This window comes from Rhincodon typus, chromosome 12, assembly GCF_021869965.1.
Source record: "Rhincodon typus isolate 14 chromosome 12, sRhiTyp1.1, whole genome shotgun sequence".
NCBI classification, from domain to species: domain Eukaryota; kingdom Metazoa; phylum Chordata; class Chondrichthyes; order Orectolobiformes; family Rhincodontidae; genus Rhincodon; species Rhincodon typus.
Window position 1 is genome coordinate 12,293,040 of NC_063343.1, and position 19,217 is coordinate 12,312,256.

Here is a 19,217-nt window from a genome sequence, read left to right on the forward strand (position 1 = left end):
GCAATTTATATATAACCCTCTCCTTTTTACCGCCTGCATTTAGTATAGGTGTTTGAGGTTCAGGTTGCTGTTCCTGTTCCCTCCTTTCTGGTCTGAATCGGTCCTTGTTTTAGAAACGGCACCAGAGGAAGCGTTGGTGAATTTAGAATCAACAAGGAGCAATAGTTTAATGCACAGAATTTTATCTCAATGCACAACTGAATCCTCACTGTGATGTATAAACTGACTGCCTTTTTAATCAGGCTGTATTCAGGAGAGGACAATAATAAGAGGGAGACAGTCTAGGATCTACTCCTATGAGCTGTGTGGTCTCAGTACAGTCTGTGGGACTATAACTGTGAAACTGTGGGATCTGGCGTGCGCTGGTGGAACCTTTCCATTGTGTCTGTGCACTGTGCTTGAGCTTTGTGTAATCGAACTGATCGTTACTTTGTTAATCACTATAGCCTTTGCACATTGTGTACAGCACTCACACTGTGGCCGATATACTACTATTTAAAAGGGGAGTTTGATTTGAGGCCATTTATTTACTATGGGAAGAATCCAACCTAATGGGTAATACAGGGCTGACAGTGCCTGAGAAATATTTAGACTCCAACCTGGAGCTGTTAATCAATGATCTGAGTGGAATAACTCTGTCTGATCAATCTCTTCTCTCCTCTTTAGGGAAAAGCTCATTGAGCCTGGATCCAAAGACAGCAAACTGCAACCTGGTTCTGTCTGATGATCTAAGATCAGTAACGTGGACCCAAACTGAACAGTCCTACCCGCATCACCCAGAGAGGTTTAAAGATTGTCCCCAAGTCCTCTGCTCCCAGAGTTTCTCCTCAGGATCCCATTCCTGGGATGTGCAGACTGATGGGGAATACTGGAGAATAGGGATTGTTTATGAAAGCATAGAGAGAGAGGGGGAAATGTCTTATCTTGGAAACAGCCATAAATCCTGGAGTTTGGATTTTATTGCTGGTTATCTCACAGCCCGGCATAACTCACAGTTCACAGTCCTTCCACTGCTTCCATCTGCAAACAGGATCCGAGTTAATTTAGACTATGAGGCTGGGACTTTGTCATTTTTCCAGGTCACTGACTCACTGAAACATTTATACACATTTCAATCCACATTCACTGAACCTGTGTTTCCAGCATTTTATAGTTGGGACAAATCCCTAAAACTGTTAACTCATCCTGATATCTGAGACTCTGTGGCAAGACTTGAGGTTTCAGCAAATTCAGGACATCATTTCCAATTTTGCAACACATACTAATGAGATTTTACTTCCTGTTCGGTGTGTTCTGATGATGTAATTGGCAGGTCTTCCTCCAATGATGATGTTAATCCCTCTTCTCCCCTCATGTCAAGAGCTCATGGTTTTAAGGGTCTGTTTGCTTTTTTCATAATTATCTGTCAATAATATAAAAAACATCTACTGGTGAGTTTACTGTAATTCATAGTGGTACAGGGTCTAGGCCCGAAACGTCAGCCTCTCTGCTCCTATGATGCTGCTTGGCCTGCTGTGTTCATCCAGCCCTACACCTTGTTGTCTCGGATTCTCCAGCATCTGCAGTTCCTACTACCTCTGATCCACTTTCACATGACCTGTTTGCGGAGATACTCAAGATCAGAGGACAAGATTCCTAACACTGAGATCCTCTCCCTGAATGACATCCACACTTTGCTGAAAAGAGCTAAAATAAGACAGGCAAGATACATTGCCAGAATTCCTGATGATTGCTGCCCTTCTACCATGATGTAACTGAAGGGAAATGTTCACACACAGGCCAGAAAAATCACAAGGATACCTTGATGATATCAGCAAAGAGTTTCAACATCACTTCAAAGAGGGGAAACCTCACACAGGATTCCCAAATTGAACAGCCTATCAAAAAAGGCATCACCTCCTATGACTTCCAAAGGTTGAGCAAGTTCAGAGTCAAAAGCACCTCTTCTGCACCAACAATACACGTATATCCAACATGGATGAGACCCTTTTGTGCTCAAATTAGAATGAATAGTCATTATCAAGCACATCACACATATGAAACTTAGCCTGTTGAATTCAAGTTGATTTTATGGCCATTTTCAATGACAAAGAATAAACAACTCTCTGTAAACATCTCGAGCATATGTTAAATTATGAGTAACAGTTGTTATTGTTTCCTAATGATTACAGGTAATAATAGCTACCATTCTATGCTTAAATGCTGTGAAAACTAATAAACGTTTATGAATTCTCTAGCTGGTGGAATAACTTATGAATTTATAAATATGACCAGGCATTCCCTAGCGGTTGGCACCACTGATATAGGGGCAGAGTGATTGCACATTTGGTTGTAAAATGCTTTTTGGCGACCTTCACTTTTCTAAATTTTAACATTGCCATGTTGCAGCATATCATTGCATCAGGTTCATTATCAAACTTTAGACCTGATGAATTTACAGAAACCTGTCCCTGCTCTTTGAACATCACAATTTGAATTGGACACAGAGGCAATTTAAATGGCTTTGAACCTCTTTTGCTAGATTGGATCCAGGGCTCACAATGTAATAAATTCAGTGAGAGGTGCACACAGTTTGAAATGTGAGCTGGTTTTTGACGTGGAACCAGCTGGCACAGATACAGAAATCTGGGGCTGTTGACCAATGTCCCAATGTCATTATCCACCTGCATTCTGGATCAGTCCACCCTACCCCTTGTCCAAAGTTAGGATGAAAAGAAATATGTTAAAATCTCACAGTAAATGTCAGAAAATAAGATTGTTGTGAGGAGAAAATGGTTCAAATAAAAGGCTGATGGGTAAAGACTTACTTAATATTGGCAATTGTTCTGAAAAGTCATCCTTTAAAGAGATCATGTGAAGAGGGCAATTAAAAATATAAAGCAGGAGGGCCTTGTGACACAGTGGTAGCATCCTGACCTCTAGGTCAAAACATCTTGGTTAAAGTCCCACCGACCATCGTTATGTGTCAAAACATACCTGAACAGGTTAATAAAAAATTATACACAGACACTAGACAGCTTCAGCTACTCTGAAAAGAGATTGCTATTCTTTTGATTGTTCTGTGACTATAATGTTATCATTGACTTTAAGAATTTGCAGTTGTCTCCTTTTGAAGGCGTACATTTAACTTTCATTTAAGCCAACTATGAAAATAAATATTTGTAGTCAGGCAAACAATTGAGCTGAATGACTTCCTTGACTGCCTGCTGTCTGAACATGTTACTATCCATCTTGTCCAGACCCAGTGTCAGTCCCAAAAAGATGCTCCCCTTGAAACTGAGTGGTCAAAGATCAGAAATGTAGGGCTGAAATTCAACCAGAAATTGAAGAGCAAATGGAAGAGGTCCTACAACCTCTCACACTCAACATAAACATCCGTGGTTTGCTTAAATATCTATTGCATGAACTGCTCTGTTCATCACCCTCCATGCAAACCCCTCATGGATAATGGGAGGATTGTGACATGGAGAGCTTTCCACTGGGAAGACTTGTACCTTCTGATGGCAAGATGGAGCTCAAAATTTTGTGCAGTTGATGGATAAGGCTGAAGATATTGTAAGTATTCAGGGGTAGCCCATACAGGAAATCTTTCCACTCAGTGTGGAATGGTGCAGAAGGGATTTTAAAACAATTTTTGCCTTATGACATACAGCTCCCTTGGGAATTTTTGAGGGCTTGATCTAGTTAGAAATTCCACTCAAATGGAGGTCAGTTCGGACAAGATGCTCCACACGCCTGAGTCTCCTTGACACACTCAGCGCAACTGACGCAGCATGCTACTGTCAGGGTCACAGCAGCCTCAACCTTAAGCCAGGACAAACGATGGGCCAGCTCCTCTGGAGATATATTGCCTGCTCCATACTCATGAGCTGCAAGTTATTGATCTAAGCCGTGAGATTACTTGCATGCCTGGCCCCCCGGTAGAGCCAGTTTGATCAACTTCCTCTGCAAGATGCACAGGAAATACTCCATTCAGCATCCATCCAGATGCACTCCTCTTCCAAAGTGAAAGAGCACCAAAAACCCGTTTACTTTAATCAGACACTCAGTGGCAGCATATAGAAGTCAGATCCAGATGAGAAAACACACCCTGAAACAGAATGTTAGTACTTGCCAAAATAAATATTGATAATACACCCTGCTGTATCTTTCACCTAATCCAGGGAGAGGAAGGTGATTGACAATTCACTCCTCTAGGAATTGTGGGCTAGGTCCAAAAGCAGATAGATGATGTTGTGGCCTAAGTTTGCATAGGACTGGTCAGGATGGATCATGTGGGTTAGCACTACATTAAAATAAGCAGACACTGTCTGGTAAAGATTTTGTGATCCATGCTGAGGAGAAAGACTGAAATCCCATGTTGTAAAATGCTATTTTTGAAAGCTCAGCATTGACCGCCCCTGAATCAAGAGAGGTCTCCTAGATGACCGGACTTTCCTTCAGGATATCCTACAACATTGTATGGAATTCCATGCTCAGTGTGTCCAACCTCAGAGCTTGAGATCTGGTACAGGGCTATGGTTATTGTGTCCAACCCCAGGGCTGACAAAAGGGACCGATCAAGCTTCCCAATCAAGCTTAGGGACACACTGAGTCACTTGGCTACTCAAGGCTCTAATTAATTAATCAATAATTTAGTTTTGATTTGGTTTGTTGACTAAAACACATCTAATTTGATAATCTAAAACCGAAGACTGTACGTGGTAGTAAAGAGATTGAGATTTTCCTGTGAGACTTACAGATTGAGAATCTGAAATAAGATTATGAATCAATCAAGAATATCATGTCAGATCCAGATGAGAAAACACCCTGAAACAGAATGTTAGCACATGTCAGAAATCATTAAGTCAGGTATGACCTTCAATTGAGCACTTTAACCAATTAAATCACACTCAGAGAGAGAATAAAAATACCAGGTTCTGAAGAAACTCAGCGAGTCTGTTAGCATTTGTGGAGAGAGAAAAACAAAGTTACTATTTTGAATGCAATACGCCTCTTCTTCAGAATAGAACAGGTCTGGAGAAGTGAAAAAAGTGGAAAGGCTTATACTTTAGAAATAGGGAGGAGGAGCAATTAAAGTGAATAGTAAAAGTAGCCCAAAGCAAAAGGTAAATGGTAGAAGAAAAGGGATACGGGTGGATTGACTGAAGAAAGACTGAAGAAATCTAAGAGTACAATGGGATCTTGATCAACTGGGCCAATGGGCTGAGGAGTGGCAGATGGAATTTAATTTAGAATAATGCAACGTGTTGCATTTTGGTAAGACAAACCAGGGCAGGACTTATACAGTTAACAGTAGGGCACTGGGAGTGTTGTTGAACAAAGAGACCTAAGGGTTCAGATATGTGGTTCCTTGAAAGTGGTATCACAGGTAGTGAAGAAGGCATTTAGCCCGCTTGCCTTCATTTGTCAGAGCACTGACTTTAGGAGTTGGGATATCATGTTGTGGCAATATAGGACATTGGTGATGCCACTTTTTTTGGAGTACTGCATACAGTTGCACTGCTGTAGGAAGGATATTATTAAATTGGGACGGGTACAGGAAAGATTTACAAGGATGTTTTTGGGATGGGAGAGTTCGAGTTATAAAGAAAGGCTTGGTAGGCTGGGACATTTCTCCCTGAAGCATAGCATTTTGAGGCGTGAGCTTATAGAGGTTTATAAAATCATGTGGGGCATAGATAAGGTGAATAGCAAAGGTCTTCTCCCTAGGATAGGGGTCTGTGCGTGTTATTGAACTGAATGTTGCATCCTGAAGGCTGCAATGTGCTGTTCCTGGAGTTCTTGCATTGGGCTTCACTGGCACACTGCACCAGACCTAGGACAAAAATATAAGCATGAGAGGAAGATGGTGTATTGAAATGGCAAGTTACTGAAAGCAACACGTAGGAGGTGTTTTGCAAAGCAATCACTAAGCCTTTTGCTCTTGCCAGAGTAAAGGACACTGTATTGTTAGCAGAAAATAAAGCAAACTAGATTTTAAAAGAAAAATGTTTCACTTGAAATTTGGGGCTTTGGACAGTGAGGAGGATGGAAGATGCTTGTGTTACATCTGCAATTGCATCATTGGAAGGTTCCATGATGGTGAGTTGAAGAGGTGTTGGGAGTGATAGAGGGTACTGAGGAAGGAACTCTCCCTGTGGAATGTGACAGGGAGAAGAAGGAAAGATTTGTAGATTAATAGGCTGTAGAGGAATAGCAGGAGATCAAAGGTGGCTGAGTGTTTGCCAATGGACTGTGTCGACCTGGGATTGCAAAGCTTCCCAAACACTGGCGTTTCGTGTAATCTCCATTCCCTTTAACACACCACCAATGCCTGACAGAGGAGACCTTTTGGAGAATATAGCCCCATGTATCTGTTGATTATATTTGTGTCAAGTGAAGTGCATAAATAGCTAGGATGTTTTCTCCATTTTCCATCTGTTTTGACTGAGATTGATGTTACACTGTGGCAAAGGCGTTGCTGGTATTTTTTTTTTGTTTAGGCATAAGCAATTAATATACAGCAAATTTCTGTAACAGCAATACAGTTTAAAGTGGAAAAAGCGAGTGACAATAGGTTGCAACAACAAATAGTCAAAATCTGAAAAAGGGGAAGTATCTAGTGGTAGATTGGGTGATAGACCACCAGGTTTCCAAAAATGAACCTTTCCCTCAGCCTATATTGAAGAATTGAATGTTATTGTAACAGAAATTAACTCTCAGTTTATTGAGTACCATTAGTCAGTTGCAAGTGAAGGACTAATACATGGTTCCACAGATTACAGTTAAAATAATTTCAAGGTCCTCCGGATGAAACTGATCAGATATTTCTGGTGAGTTACTTATGGTTTTCTACCGTTTTGTCTTTTTCAGAAATTCATAAAAAGTACTGCTGGTCCTGAAGATAGCTATCCAGAGAGCGGGGATGTATATCATGTAGTGGCAAAGGCTGGAGTTGGAGCATTGGGTACAGTGTGACAAGTGATAATCAAGTGTTCCTTGAATGGAACATCATTAAAAATATAACTTCTAGATGGAGCAGGATGTGCATTTCATCCATAGGATAAGTCAAGACAGATTTTTGGTTGGCACAAGGTAGCCAGAAGGTGGCAAATCCAAATAAGCATCCACTGATGTGCAACAAGACTCATAAGCATTGCTCTAGAATTTTGAATTTTCTGTGATTTTGGTTCTGTTACGTACACTTCCCTGCTTGCACGGCTCATTGAAAACAGTGAAGATTTAAAAAAAAAAGACTTACATTTATATAGGATAACACAGTGTGGAGCTGGAGGAACACAGCAGGCCAGGCAGCATCAGAGGTGCAGGAAAGCTGACTTTTCGGGTCGGGACCCTTCTTCAGAAATGGGGGAGGGGGAAGGGACTTCTGAAATAAATAGAGAGGTGGGGTGCGGCTGGGGAAGGTAGATGGGATGGTGATATATGGTATCTTTCATGACAACAGAACATTGCCATAGCACTTTACAGCCAATGAACTACTTCTGAAGTGTAGTTACTGTTGTGATGTAGCAAATATGGTAGCCAATGTACACATAGCAAATTGCCATACATAGTATTGTGATGATAACAGGTAATTTGTTTTCCTGATTTTAATTGAGGGTTAATGGAAATAAATCTGCTCTCATTTGAAGCAATGCTGTGGGTTCGCTCTGCCCACTTAAGGGGGCAGACGGACCCTTAGCTTAACATCTTAACTGAAAATTAGCAGTTTCAATGTTGCAGTATTCCCTCAGTACTGCACTAGAATATTAACCTAGATTTTCATCGGAATCTGAGCCAACAATTTTCTGACACAGAGGCAAGAATGCTATTAACAGAACATCGACTGATCATAAAAGTTGAGACTACTGTAATTAAGGTTTCAAAATGGATTCACAGAGAAAAAATCTGTAATATCCATATTCTTTAGAAAGATCAATAAATTTACCTGTAGTCACACATACTTGTGAAGCTTTTAATGATTATTAGTTCCACATTATGTAACTGAACACTTGTCAATTTTTATCCTACAATATTAAGGGAAGTAATTCATGATTTTAATAAGCATAATCCATGGGAACTATTGTACCATTTATCAGGAAAGAGAGTGGGTGTAAGAATTAGGAGAATGAGGAGAATTTACAGGTATGGAACAATTGGCCTGACAGTAACATGGGACAGGGTAAATATATAAATGGAAAATAGGAAGCGCAAAGGCAAATAAAAGGGTTACTTCAAGATGTTAATTCAGAAATAAGAGAATCTCTGGTGTTGAGAGAGGAATGGAACAGCAGAGTTAGAAGAGGTTCGGCATAAAATTAATGCAGTAATTATTCATAACATATCTTACAGAACAATGGCTCTCAGTGCTTGGAAGGTTTTCACTAAATCATGTTAAAAAGCAGTTACTTTAATTGATATAGACAATTGGGTCCCAAATTTTACATTGGACAAAAATATTAAAATTTGGGATCATGGATTGGTATGAGATATGAAAATATGGGCGAGGATATTAAACAGGAAGTCCTGAAAGCAAAGGGACATTTTTTGGGACTGATTCCTATCAAAATATGGGTCAATAAACATATGGGTCAATGACAGAAACAAGAAACTTATGAATTATCCAAGGATATTAATGTGGGGGAAAGATGGGATCTGGAAAACAATAGATATTTCATATTGTTCAAGGAAAAATAGGATCTGGCAGGGCTATGCTGATGCAAAACCACATCATCAGCCTGTATGAAGAATACTTTATTGGTACAATTAAAATTGCTCAATGGATTCAGAAAGGAGCAATGTTGAGGAAGCTTTGTATTACAAATAACTAGGGACACCACACACATGGAAATATTTCATATCTAATTGGAGGGCAGAAATTTGTTCCAAACCACCAATGTGACTAAAACTGGGGATACAGTATTGGTGCTTGTGGCCTCAGAATGTTACTGAAATTCAGGTAAACGTTACATTCTAGGCAGAAGTATTACAAACAGTTGTAAGTTTTGACCTGCTAATTCCACCCTCTTCTTCAGTCTTAAATTCACATTATATCATTTGTGTAGTTTTGTACAAATGTCCGGCACATATACAACATAAATAACATTGGGACATCTATGGTCACCCTGAGTGATGCCCCCAGGTAAAACATAGTGAACATTACAGGACAACATCCCTATTCAAGAATAACTGTTCCCTATTGAAGATCATTTTGCTAATTGTACTTATAGTATGGTCATTTACCTCAAGACAACTTGAGGTAAGAGCAGAAATAATATCCTGGAAATGTCTGCACGACCAGATTTTGAGGATCCAAAAAACAATTTCATCAGATCATGTGGTGGGGAATGCAGGTCTGATGGCATAACTCTTAATTCTAATATAGGAAATTGTTAAAGTTGTTAAAGATGTTTACAAATATAAAAAGTCTAAAGTTCTATAATAGTAGCAGGTGTTCAGTGATCATGATCAGGGCAAGGTTCTGTGAATAGATATTAAGTAACTAATAACTTGGATGGTAGAACGTGGTAGTTTCCTGAGCTAAGCAAATTAGCCCGTCAAAACCTTTTAGCATATGTATCATACTTGGGGGGTGGGGGACGCAGGGGGATGAGAAAACCACAAAACACTGAATGAGTTAACAGAACAAAATGTTTCTTTTTTTTGAAAAATACTTAAAAAAAAAAAAGCAAGAGAGGTATAATAAGGCCAATTCCTCTGCTGAATCAGGTTCCTGGAATACCAGTGATGAGACTGTATTATTTCCGCGGAGGGAGGATGGAACAGCACACCTTACAATTGGGCATCGTGGCACGGAGCATTAAAATAACAGAGTGCACCAGCAAATTAGGTCAGAGTAGGGAAATATTGTGAAATAAGGAAAGAATGAAAGGTGTTTATCTTTTTGCAGGTAGCATTCAAACCATGCTGGTTGAATTGGTAACAGAAATAGATGCAAATGGAAATATCATAATGATTGCAGAGGCATTTCTTCATTCTCCAAAACAATGTTTTCATGCATTTGTCTCTCAGGGATTAACGTTTACTTTAATACTCTTTTTTTATGTACTAATATACAGTCAGTTTCATAAAAACTGAAAGGACTGCAGATGTTGTAGATCAGGTTCAGAAGTTGCTAGAAAAGTTCAACAAGGCTGGCAGCATCTGTGAGGAGAAAAGTCAGAGTTAATGTTTCGGGTGTTTGAACAAGTATTTGCTAAAACTCGTTTCCACAGCCATATCACATTCCTCAGCGACCACCTCCAGCTCAGACTCACCCCACGTGGATTCCAACTGAAGTTTCATTCCTCATGTTTTGAATCCACTCAGGATCACAAGTTCTGAGGAAGGGTCACTGGACACAAAACATTAACCCTGAGTCTTTTCTTCACAGATGCTGCCAGACCCACTGAGCTTTTCCAGCAACTTCTGTTTTTTGAGTCAGTTTCATATTCTTGACTGGCTTATTAATGTTTTTACATTTCATATGAAATTTGGTTATCCTTTGGTTTTAAAATATCTCTTAATCCTTAGATTTGCTTTGCAACTTTATAAACCTCTTCTTAAAGACTAAAAAATACAAAGAGCTGAATGCTGGAAATCTGAAACAAAAACAGAAATTGCTGGGGAATCTCAGCTGGTCTGAAGGTATCTGTGGAGAGAAAGGAGGTTAATGTTAACTCTCCTTTCTCTCCACAAATGCTACCAGACCAATCGAGTTTCCCAGCAATTTTTGTTATCTCTTCTTAACGCAGTTATTATTCTTAACTTCCTAAAAAGCAATAATGGGTCTTTAGTACTTCTATTTTATGAAATGTTTTGATTCATTTCTTGAAATGCATTATATGGTCTATTTTCATCATATCTATTCGTTTATGAAGGTGTTGTATCAGTTCCAGTGAGTTAAGGGTTAAATTTTCAATGCTATGGTAAATGTGAACACATGAATAACAAACATGACACTCAAACTGTCAAGGCTAGAAGCCTTGTAGGGTAGAAACCACACTATCAGAGACCTTGGGTAACGAATGGAAAATGCGTATGAAGGCTGTGGGAAAACAAAGATAATGTGAGACACACAAACATTGAAGAAATGTGATAATTGTAATACACATGCTGTAATCTGTATAAAGTTTGAAGGTGCCATGTAACTCACCGCAGTGATCTACACTTCATGGTATTAAGGCATTTTTTCCCTATGTATGTATGTAATAAATGATCGTTGTCCCATTTCTTGATTTTGTCATTATCATTTTGTCAAGTTGACCTCATATCAATCTATTTCTTCAACAATGTTAGTCAGTTCTACCTGCAGGACTATGTACTGTACACAAGAATTCAGAGCAGGAGTAGGCCATTTGGATCCTATAGCCAACTATGTTCTTTCGTAAGATCAGTATTTCTATGTTGTGTTGCATTCAAAAGAAATCTTTGGATTTTAAATGTTGATTCTCTCTCCACAGATATTTCAGAACTGCTCAGTTTCTCCAGCATTGTTTTTTTATTTTTGATCAGTATTTTTTAAAATTTCAGATTGACAGCACCAGCAGTATTTTACTTTTGGTTTAAAGGTTTTAGTTTTCTGCTTTTCAGTCTGGACACCTGAATTTTACTGCTTTAACATCAACGCAAGGGAAAATCAGGCACTTTAAAATAAAAACTGGCACTTCAAAAAAATAATTGGCACCAAACCAAGGAAATTAATCTGCTATGGTGATGATAAACTCCATGGAGGACCTCACAATGGAATAAGCTAAAGAAATAGTCTGGAGCACTATCAGTTGAAATCTTCAAGATCCACCTTTTCTATTTAGAAGTTTTCATCATCAAGACCATCTCAGCAGACTACACCTGGTTAATTAGCCCAATGTTATAAATGTTGGCAGAATCTGGATGTTAGTCTGTGATTCTGACGAAAGCAGATCAGAAAGGTTATCCACACGCCCGCCGATTCACTGAGGCAGGGAATAGGTGAGCGGTTTGCTGACAATGCCCCAGTTGAATTGCTGGTGATTCTAGCAAAGTGGGCACAGGCTGTGATTGAGACGGGGAAGTGAAGGAGGAATTTTCCTTGAGCGGAAAGGCACCATTCCGAACATGACTTCAATCTGACAGCTGATGCTCGGAATTCAGCTGATCACCAAGAGACAGGCCCCTGACCCCAATGACCACGTCATCGCACCCCTCACAGCGTACCCGGCCAGGAGAAGGCTCCTCCCGCCACATTATTCCCTCTCGGTTTGTTTTCACGGAAACCAGACTCTACTCCCGAACACTGACCGAGCCCAGGGCGAACGCCACTGCGCAGGTGCAGCAGGAGGTCGCGAGGTCACACGCTCAAACCGCCCGCATTCAAACGGCAGCGCGCGGCGGCCGCCCCCTACCCGCTGCCATTGGCTCAGGGTCACGTCCTTCAATCGCACGGGACGACCCACGTGCAGCGAGGTCGCCTTCGAGAAGTTGAAGCTGGGCTTGGCGTGGCCAAGGACGAGTGAGGAAAAGCAAAAAAAGCGAAGTCGATTGAATTTCGGGGAAAGTGGTTTTAGTATAGGGAATCTTCATAATACTTACAATGCTCAATAATATCTTTGAAAACTTGTCCCTCCACAACGTTCTCACTAGCTGGTGGCCTGTAGACTTACATAAAACAGTGCAGCACAAGAGTGGCCCTTTGGCCCACAATGTTGTGCCAAACATGATACCAAATTAAACTTGTCCCTTCTGTGTCTGCCGTTGGTGCATATTCCTCTAATCCTTGCATATTCGTGTGCTTATCTAGAAGTCCCTTAAATGCCCCTATCATATCTATGAGACATAGAGGTCTATACATGTGATGTGTTGCACTTCGGAAAGTCAAAGCAAGGTACAGTAAATGGTAAGGTTCTGAGGAGTGTTGTGGAACAGAGGGACCTAGGAGTACAAGTACATAGTTCGTTGAAAGCAGCATCACAGGTGGACAGGGTGGTGAAGAAGGCATTTAGCATGCTGGCCTTCATCGGTTGAGGCATTGTGCAGGAGTTGGGACATTATGTTGCTGTTGTTGGTGAGGCCGCTCTTGGAGTATTGTGTACAGTTTTGGTCACCCTTTGCAGGAAAGACATGGTTAAACTGGAAAGTGTGCCAAGGAGATTTACAAGGATGTTGCCAGAACTAACAGGCCTGAGTTACAGGGAGATGTTGGCCAGGATAGGACTTTATTCCTTGGAACGTAGCAGATTGAGGGGTGACCTTATTGAGGTGTATAAAATCATGAAGGGCATAGATAGGATGAATGCATATAGTCTTTTTCCCAGGGACAGGGAATTGAAAACTAGAGGGGAAAGATTTAAGGAGGACCTGAGTGGCAAGTTCTTCATGAAGTGTGTGTATATGGAATGGGCTGCCAGAGAAAGTGGTTGAGGTAGGTACAATAGCAACATTTAAAACACATTTGAATAGGTACGTGAATGGGAAGGGTTGAGAGGGATATGGACTAAATGCAGGCCATTGGAACTAACTGAGTGGGCACCATGGTCAGCTAGTCTATGACTCTGTAACTTAAATTGTCACCTTCTGATTACTTGTGCCCTTGTCCCAAGCAAGCCCTTGGTGAAAAGCTATGAAATATACATGTTTTCCTTTCTGTAATGACAAGTCAATGATAGGTGTGGGAATACACGAAGAATGGTAGGACCCTGAGAAGCACCAAGCATCAGAGGGACCTTGGTGTACTTGTCTATTGGTCCCTTCAGGCAGTGGGACAAGTAGATAAAGTAGCTAACAAGGCATATGGTATAATTGCCTTTAATAGCCAAGGCTTAGAGTTTAAGAGCAGACAGGTATGCTGGAACTGCATAAAACATTGGCTAAGCCACAAGTAGAGTTTTGTGTGCAGTTCTGGAATTCACATTACAGGAGGGATGTAGCTGCTTTGGACCAGTGCAGACTTGCTGGGCTGAAAAGCCTTTTTCTGTGCTATAGACCTCTGTCTATAGCGTCTCTGGTGATGAACGAGCATCACCAATTTAAATTTTTTTAATTTTTTTTTTACTGATTTAAGTGCTGTAAAAAAGATTATCTCTTGATGTAAAAGAATTTGGCTAGTTTTCAAAACGCAGATGAGCCACATTTTGGAAGACATCCAATTTGAACTCAATGTGGATTGAGAAATATTTTGCTTGTATATCTGTATTGCTTTTTGAAGGTGATTGTAAATATCAACGTTTTTCCTTATGAAATAAGCATTTTAAAAGTCAGTTTGAAATTCAGAAGATTGTTTATATATTTTGCTTTAAAACATATCAATGATTTGAATGCTGTAAATCAGGAAGAAAAATAGCAGGCCAATCCTCAGGTCACCTCTCCATTTGATCAACATCCCTTTGTAATTTTTGATAACCTTCTTTGCTATCGATAATATCTCCTAATTTTGTATCATCTACAAACTTACTAATTATGCCTTGTACATTCACATCCAGATCATTTATGTAAATAACAAATAAAAAAGGTCCCAGCACCGACTCTTGTGGCACATCACTAGTCACAGACCTCCAGTCCGGGAAACAACCTTCAACCATCACCCTCTTCTTCCTACCACTGAGCCAGTTTTGAATCCAATTAGCTAGCTCTCCTTGGACCTCATGTGACTTAACCTTCATGACTAGCCTGCTGTGCGGGATCTTGTCAGAAGCTTTACTAAAGATCATATAGACAACATCCACTGCCCTACCTTCATCTATCCTCTTGGTTACCTCATCGACAAACTCAAAGATTTGTCTGACACAACTTACCGGGCACAAATCCACGCTGACTATCCAAATGTTGGTTGATCCTATCCCTTAGTATCCTCTCCAACAACTTGCCTACCACTGATGTCAGGCTTACTGGCCTGTAGTTCCCTGGCTTGTCTCTTTGCTACCTTTCTTAAACAATGGAACAACATTAGCCACCCTCCAGTCTTCCGGAACATCACCAGCAGCTAAAGATGAAGCAAAAATCTCAATAAAGGTCCTCTCCAATTTCTACCCTAGCCTCCCGCAACATCTGAGGATGAACTTGCTCAGGCCCAGGGGACATATCCACCTTAATGCAATCTAAGGCTGCAAACACCTCTTTGGTAATATGTATGTGGTCCAAAACATTCCCACTTGTTTCCCTTATTTCCTTAGCATCCATGACTGTCTCCTCTAAACACTGAAGAGAAATATTCATTAAAAATCTCCCCTATTTCCTGTGGCTCCACATATAGACAGCCATGCTAATCTTTAAGGGGATCTATTCTCTCTCTGGACACCTTGCTACTCTTCAGATAGCTACAGAACCTCTTGGGATTATCTTTAACCTTATCTACCAGATCCATCTCAATCTCTTTTTGCTGTTCTGATTTCCCTCAAGTGTGCTCCTACTCTATTTATAGGGATCTACCACATCTAGGGATTCACTTGAGCCCAATAGCTTAAACCCAATGTATGACAGCTTCTTTTTCCTGACCAGGGCCTCAATATCCCATGGTAGCCAGGGATCCCTAAACCTGTCAGCCTTTCCCTTCACCCTAACAGGACACATTCCCTGGAATCTTGATATTTCACTTTTAAAAGCCTCCCATTTGCCAGTCGTTCCTTTTCCTTCAAACAGACTCTTCCAATTGACCGCTGCTAGATCCTGCCTTTTGGCCCCAAAATCGGCCTTGCTCCAGATTAGCACCTTAACCTGTGAACCTGTCCTATCTTTTTCCATAACTATGTCAAAACTATGAGAGTTATGGTCACTGGACAGAAAGTGCTGTCTGACAGACACTTCGGTCACTTGCCGAACGTCGTTTCCGAAGAGGAGGTCTAGTGTTGCACTCTCCCGAGTAGAGCCCTGTACGTATTGATTTAGAAAACTTTCTTGGACACATTTGACAAATTCCACCCAGTCCAGGCCTTTTACACTTCGGGTGGCCCAGTCAATACAGGGGAAATTAAAATCTCCAACCAATTCAACTCTTATTCCTACAGGTATCTGCAACTACTGTACACATCTGCTCCTCTAGTACCCGCTGGCTATTTGGGGGTCTGTAATACAGTCCCAACAGAGTGACCATTTCCTTGTTTCTAAATCCTAACCATATGGCCTCATTTGACAACCCCTTAAGAATATCCTCTCTACGTATTGTTGTTACATCCTCCCTTATCAAAAGGGCAACTTCCCCTCCTCGCTTACTTGTACTTCTGTCACACCTGTAGCTTCTGTATCCTGGAACATTGAGTTGTCCCCTGCTCTTCTCTCAGCCATGTTTCTGTTATGGTTGTAAAATCCAGTCCCCAGAACCAATCCATGCTCTGAGGTCACGTGCTTTACCAGTCAGGCCTCATGTGTTGAAATAAATGCACTTTAAACCAGAAGTCTTTTCCCTCCCTTTACAGTGTCCCTGGCTATCCTGAATAGTAAACTTCCTCTCAATGGCTAATGTATTCTCCCCTGACTTCTCAATAGCCCCTCTCATATTCAGAGTTCCACCCCCCTACCAAACTAGCTTAAACCCTCCTGGATAATGCTAGCAAATCTCCCCACAAGGATATTGGACACCCTCCAGTTCAAGTGTAACCCATCCCTCTTGTACAGGTCACCTCTGCCTGAGAAGAGATCCCAATGATCCAAGAACTGAAAACCTTGTTCCCCTACACCAACTCCTCAGCCATGCATTCATCCGGCCTATTTTTATATTTCTATCCTCACTGGCATGTGGCACTGGGAGTAATCTGAAGATCACTATCCTTAAGGTCCTGCTGTTTCATTTTTTAACCTAACTTCCTATACTCATTTCACAGGACCCCACCCCTTTGGTACAAATGACATAGGTAGACAATGTGCACAATGACCTCTGGCAGTTCACGCTCCGCCCTTCAAAATGTTCTGCAACCGTTCAAAGACATCTTTGACCCGGGCACCTGGGAGGCAACACACCATCCTGGTGTCTCTTCTGCAGCCACAGAATCTCCTGTGTCCCCGTCACAATTGAGTCTCCTATCAGTATTGTTGGGTCTGACTGTACCCTTTCCCTCAGAGCCAGTCACAGTGCCACAGACCTGACTGCTGCTGCTATCCCCTGAAAGGTCATCCCTCCCCACAACAGTATCCAAAGCGGCATACCTGTTATTGAGAGGAATGGCCACAGGGGAACCCTGCACTATCTGCATTCCTCCTTTACTTCTTCTGTTGGTCATCCAGTTACCTACAGCCTGCACCTTAGAGTGACCACTTCACTATAGCTCTTATCAATGAGGTTCTCTCCATCCTGAATGGTCCTAAGTGTATCCAGCTCCAGTTCCCTAATGCGGTCCGTCAGGAGCTGCAGCCGAGTGCACTTCTCACAGGTGTAGCCTAGAGGGACACTGGAAGTCTCCCTCTTCTCCCACATCCTGCAAAAGGAGTATGCCATTGCCTTAGCCATCCCTACTGCCTTCAGTCTGGACAGAAAGTAGAGTTAAAGAGCCCTTACCTGCACCCCAGCACAGCCTCCTCACACCAAAATCTCTCAAGCAGAGGCCTTAGCACTTCCATTCTAATGCTGGCCCACACTGTTAACTGCTGCTCCCTTGTACACCTTTACAGTTGTTCTCTTCACAGAGCCTTTTTCTTTTAGTCAGAGGAGTAGATAGGGTGGGATGAAAACCAATGTAGTGTTTCAGGTCTAACCACACCTTCACATCAGGTTCGCTCCGACCTCCTGTACAGTCATGATGACTGTGACAATGTCTCCCAGAATTCCACCATGATAACTCTTAGCCAACCTCTAATTCACTGCCCTTCTTTGCCGCCTCAATGAGGGTATCCTGTGGAGATCTCTTGTACAGTTGTGATGACTGGGTGATGTCTCCCAGAATTCCACTGTGATGACTCTCAGCCACCCTCTGATTCGCTGACCCCCCTTTTCAGCTGTGTGCAAATTGCCTTTCTCAGTCAGGTTTGATGGCATCACCCAATGTAGCAGGCTCACTTGATGGCTTGATGGCCCTAGACAGGGTTAACAACAATAAGATGTTTAATGATGTGTGACTATAATATGCAATGATTGTGATGTCACATGAGTTGTTCAACATGGAAAGACTTTACCCCAAGCGCCAAGTGATTGTGTGAAGGAACAGCTGGTTTACAATGGAGGCAAGTAATGCACTCAAAGCTTGGAGGAAGCTATCCACTTTGCCATGTACATGTCACATATATAGTCAGTTTTAAGAGCATACGAGCAGGCCATACAACCCCTTGAGTCTATTCTGCCAGTCAATAAAACCATGGCTAATTTGTTTGTACTATAACCTCAATTCTACATTTGCACCTACCTGTGATCTTTTTAACTGATTACTTAACAAGAAACTGTATTAAAAATATTCAAGGACTCTGCTCCACCATCTTTTCAGGGAGTGAATTCCAAAGGCTCTCAACCCTCAAAAAATTCTTACTTGTTTTAAATGTGCAACACCCAGTTTTTAAAAGCAACTCCTAGTTCTGGATTCCCCTTTAAAAAGTCCTCTCAGCTGAAACTCAAGATTTTATGCACTTCAGTAAAGTCACCTCTTTCTCTTCTGAATTCCAGCAGATACAAGCCATAGCCTCTCCAAACCTTCCTTATGAGGCAACTATCCATTTCATGTATTAGTCAAATAAACTTTCTCTGAACTTGCCTCCAACCCTTAAATAAGGTTACCAATATTGTGCAATCTCATTTGTGACCTATTTAACTGAAGCATAACCTTCCTACTTTTGCATTCAGTTCCCTCATGAAAAATTACAACATTCCATTAACTTTACCAATTACTTGCTGTGACTGCATACTATCCTCATGTGATTCATGCAGAAGACAGCCAGATGCCTCTGCATCTCAGAGGTCTGAAGTCTGTCACCATTCAGATTATATGCTTATTTTTCAATTTTTTTTTGCCAAAATGGGTAACTGCACATTTTCCCACATTACACTTTATTTGTCCCTTCAGAAGGGACTTGAGCATGGTGTTGATCTTTTCATTAATTATGCCCAGGGTCCAACTCTTTTGCTTACCCCTTTCAGCTCCTGGGTGGCGTTACATGCTGACTTTGTCTCACTACATTTGTTTGGGACAGTGGGGGAAGCACTTTTAACTATATTCCCAAGGCTACCTTCCTTGACTTAGAAGATAGCAGCCACAGATGATGTCTGTTTAAAGATTTTTACTTGGCATGTTTTGATTTTAGCTAAGTCAAGGGGAAAGTTCCATATAATATCCAGGAAAGGTCAT

At 41.2% G+C, this 19,217-nt stretch overlaps 2 protein-coding genes across 2 annotated transcripts in view; both read left to right on the plus strand.

Moving 5' to 3' along the window:
* The window catches only part of LOC109911292 (E3 ubiquitin/ISG15 ligase TRIM25-like), a 28,073-nt gene extending 25,917 nt beyond the window's left edge, over positions 1–2,156 (plus strand). The window contains exon 8 of the mRNA XM_048603657.1: positions 667–2,156. Coding sequence (XP_048459614.1) covers positions 667–1,196 — 530 coding nt within the window. The 3' untranslated portion in view covers positions 1,197–2,156. The remainder of the gene's footprint in view (positions 1–666) is intronic.
* LOC109912174 (serine/threonine-protein kinase 32B-like) overlaps positions 1–19,217 on the plus strand; it is an 860,354-nt gene that overhangs the window by 605,979 nt on the left and 235,158 nt on the right. The gene's annotated exons all lie outside the window — the stretch shown is intronic.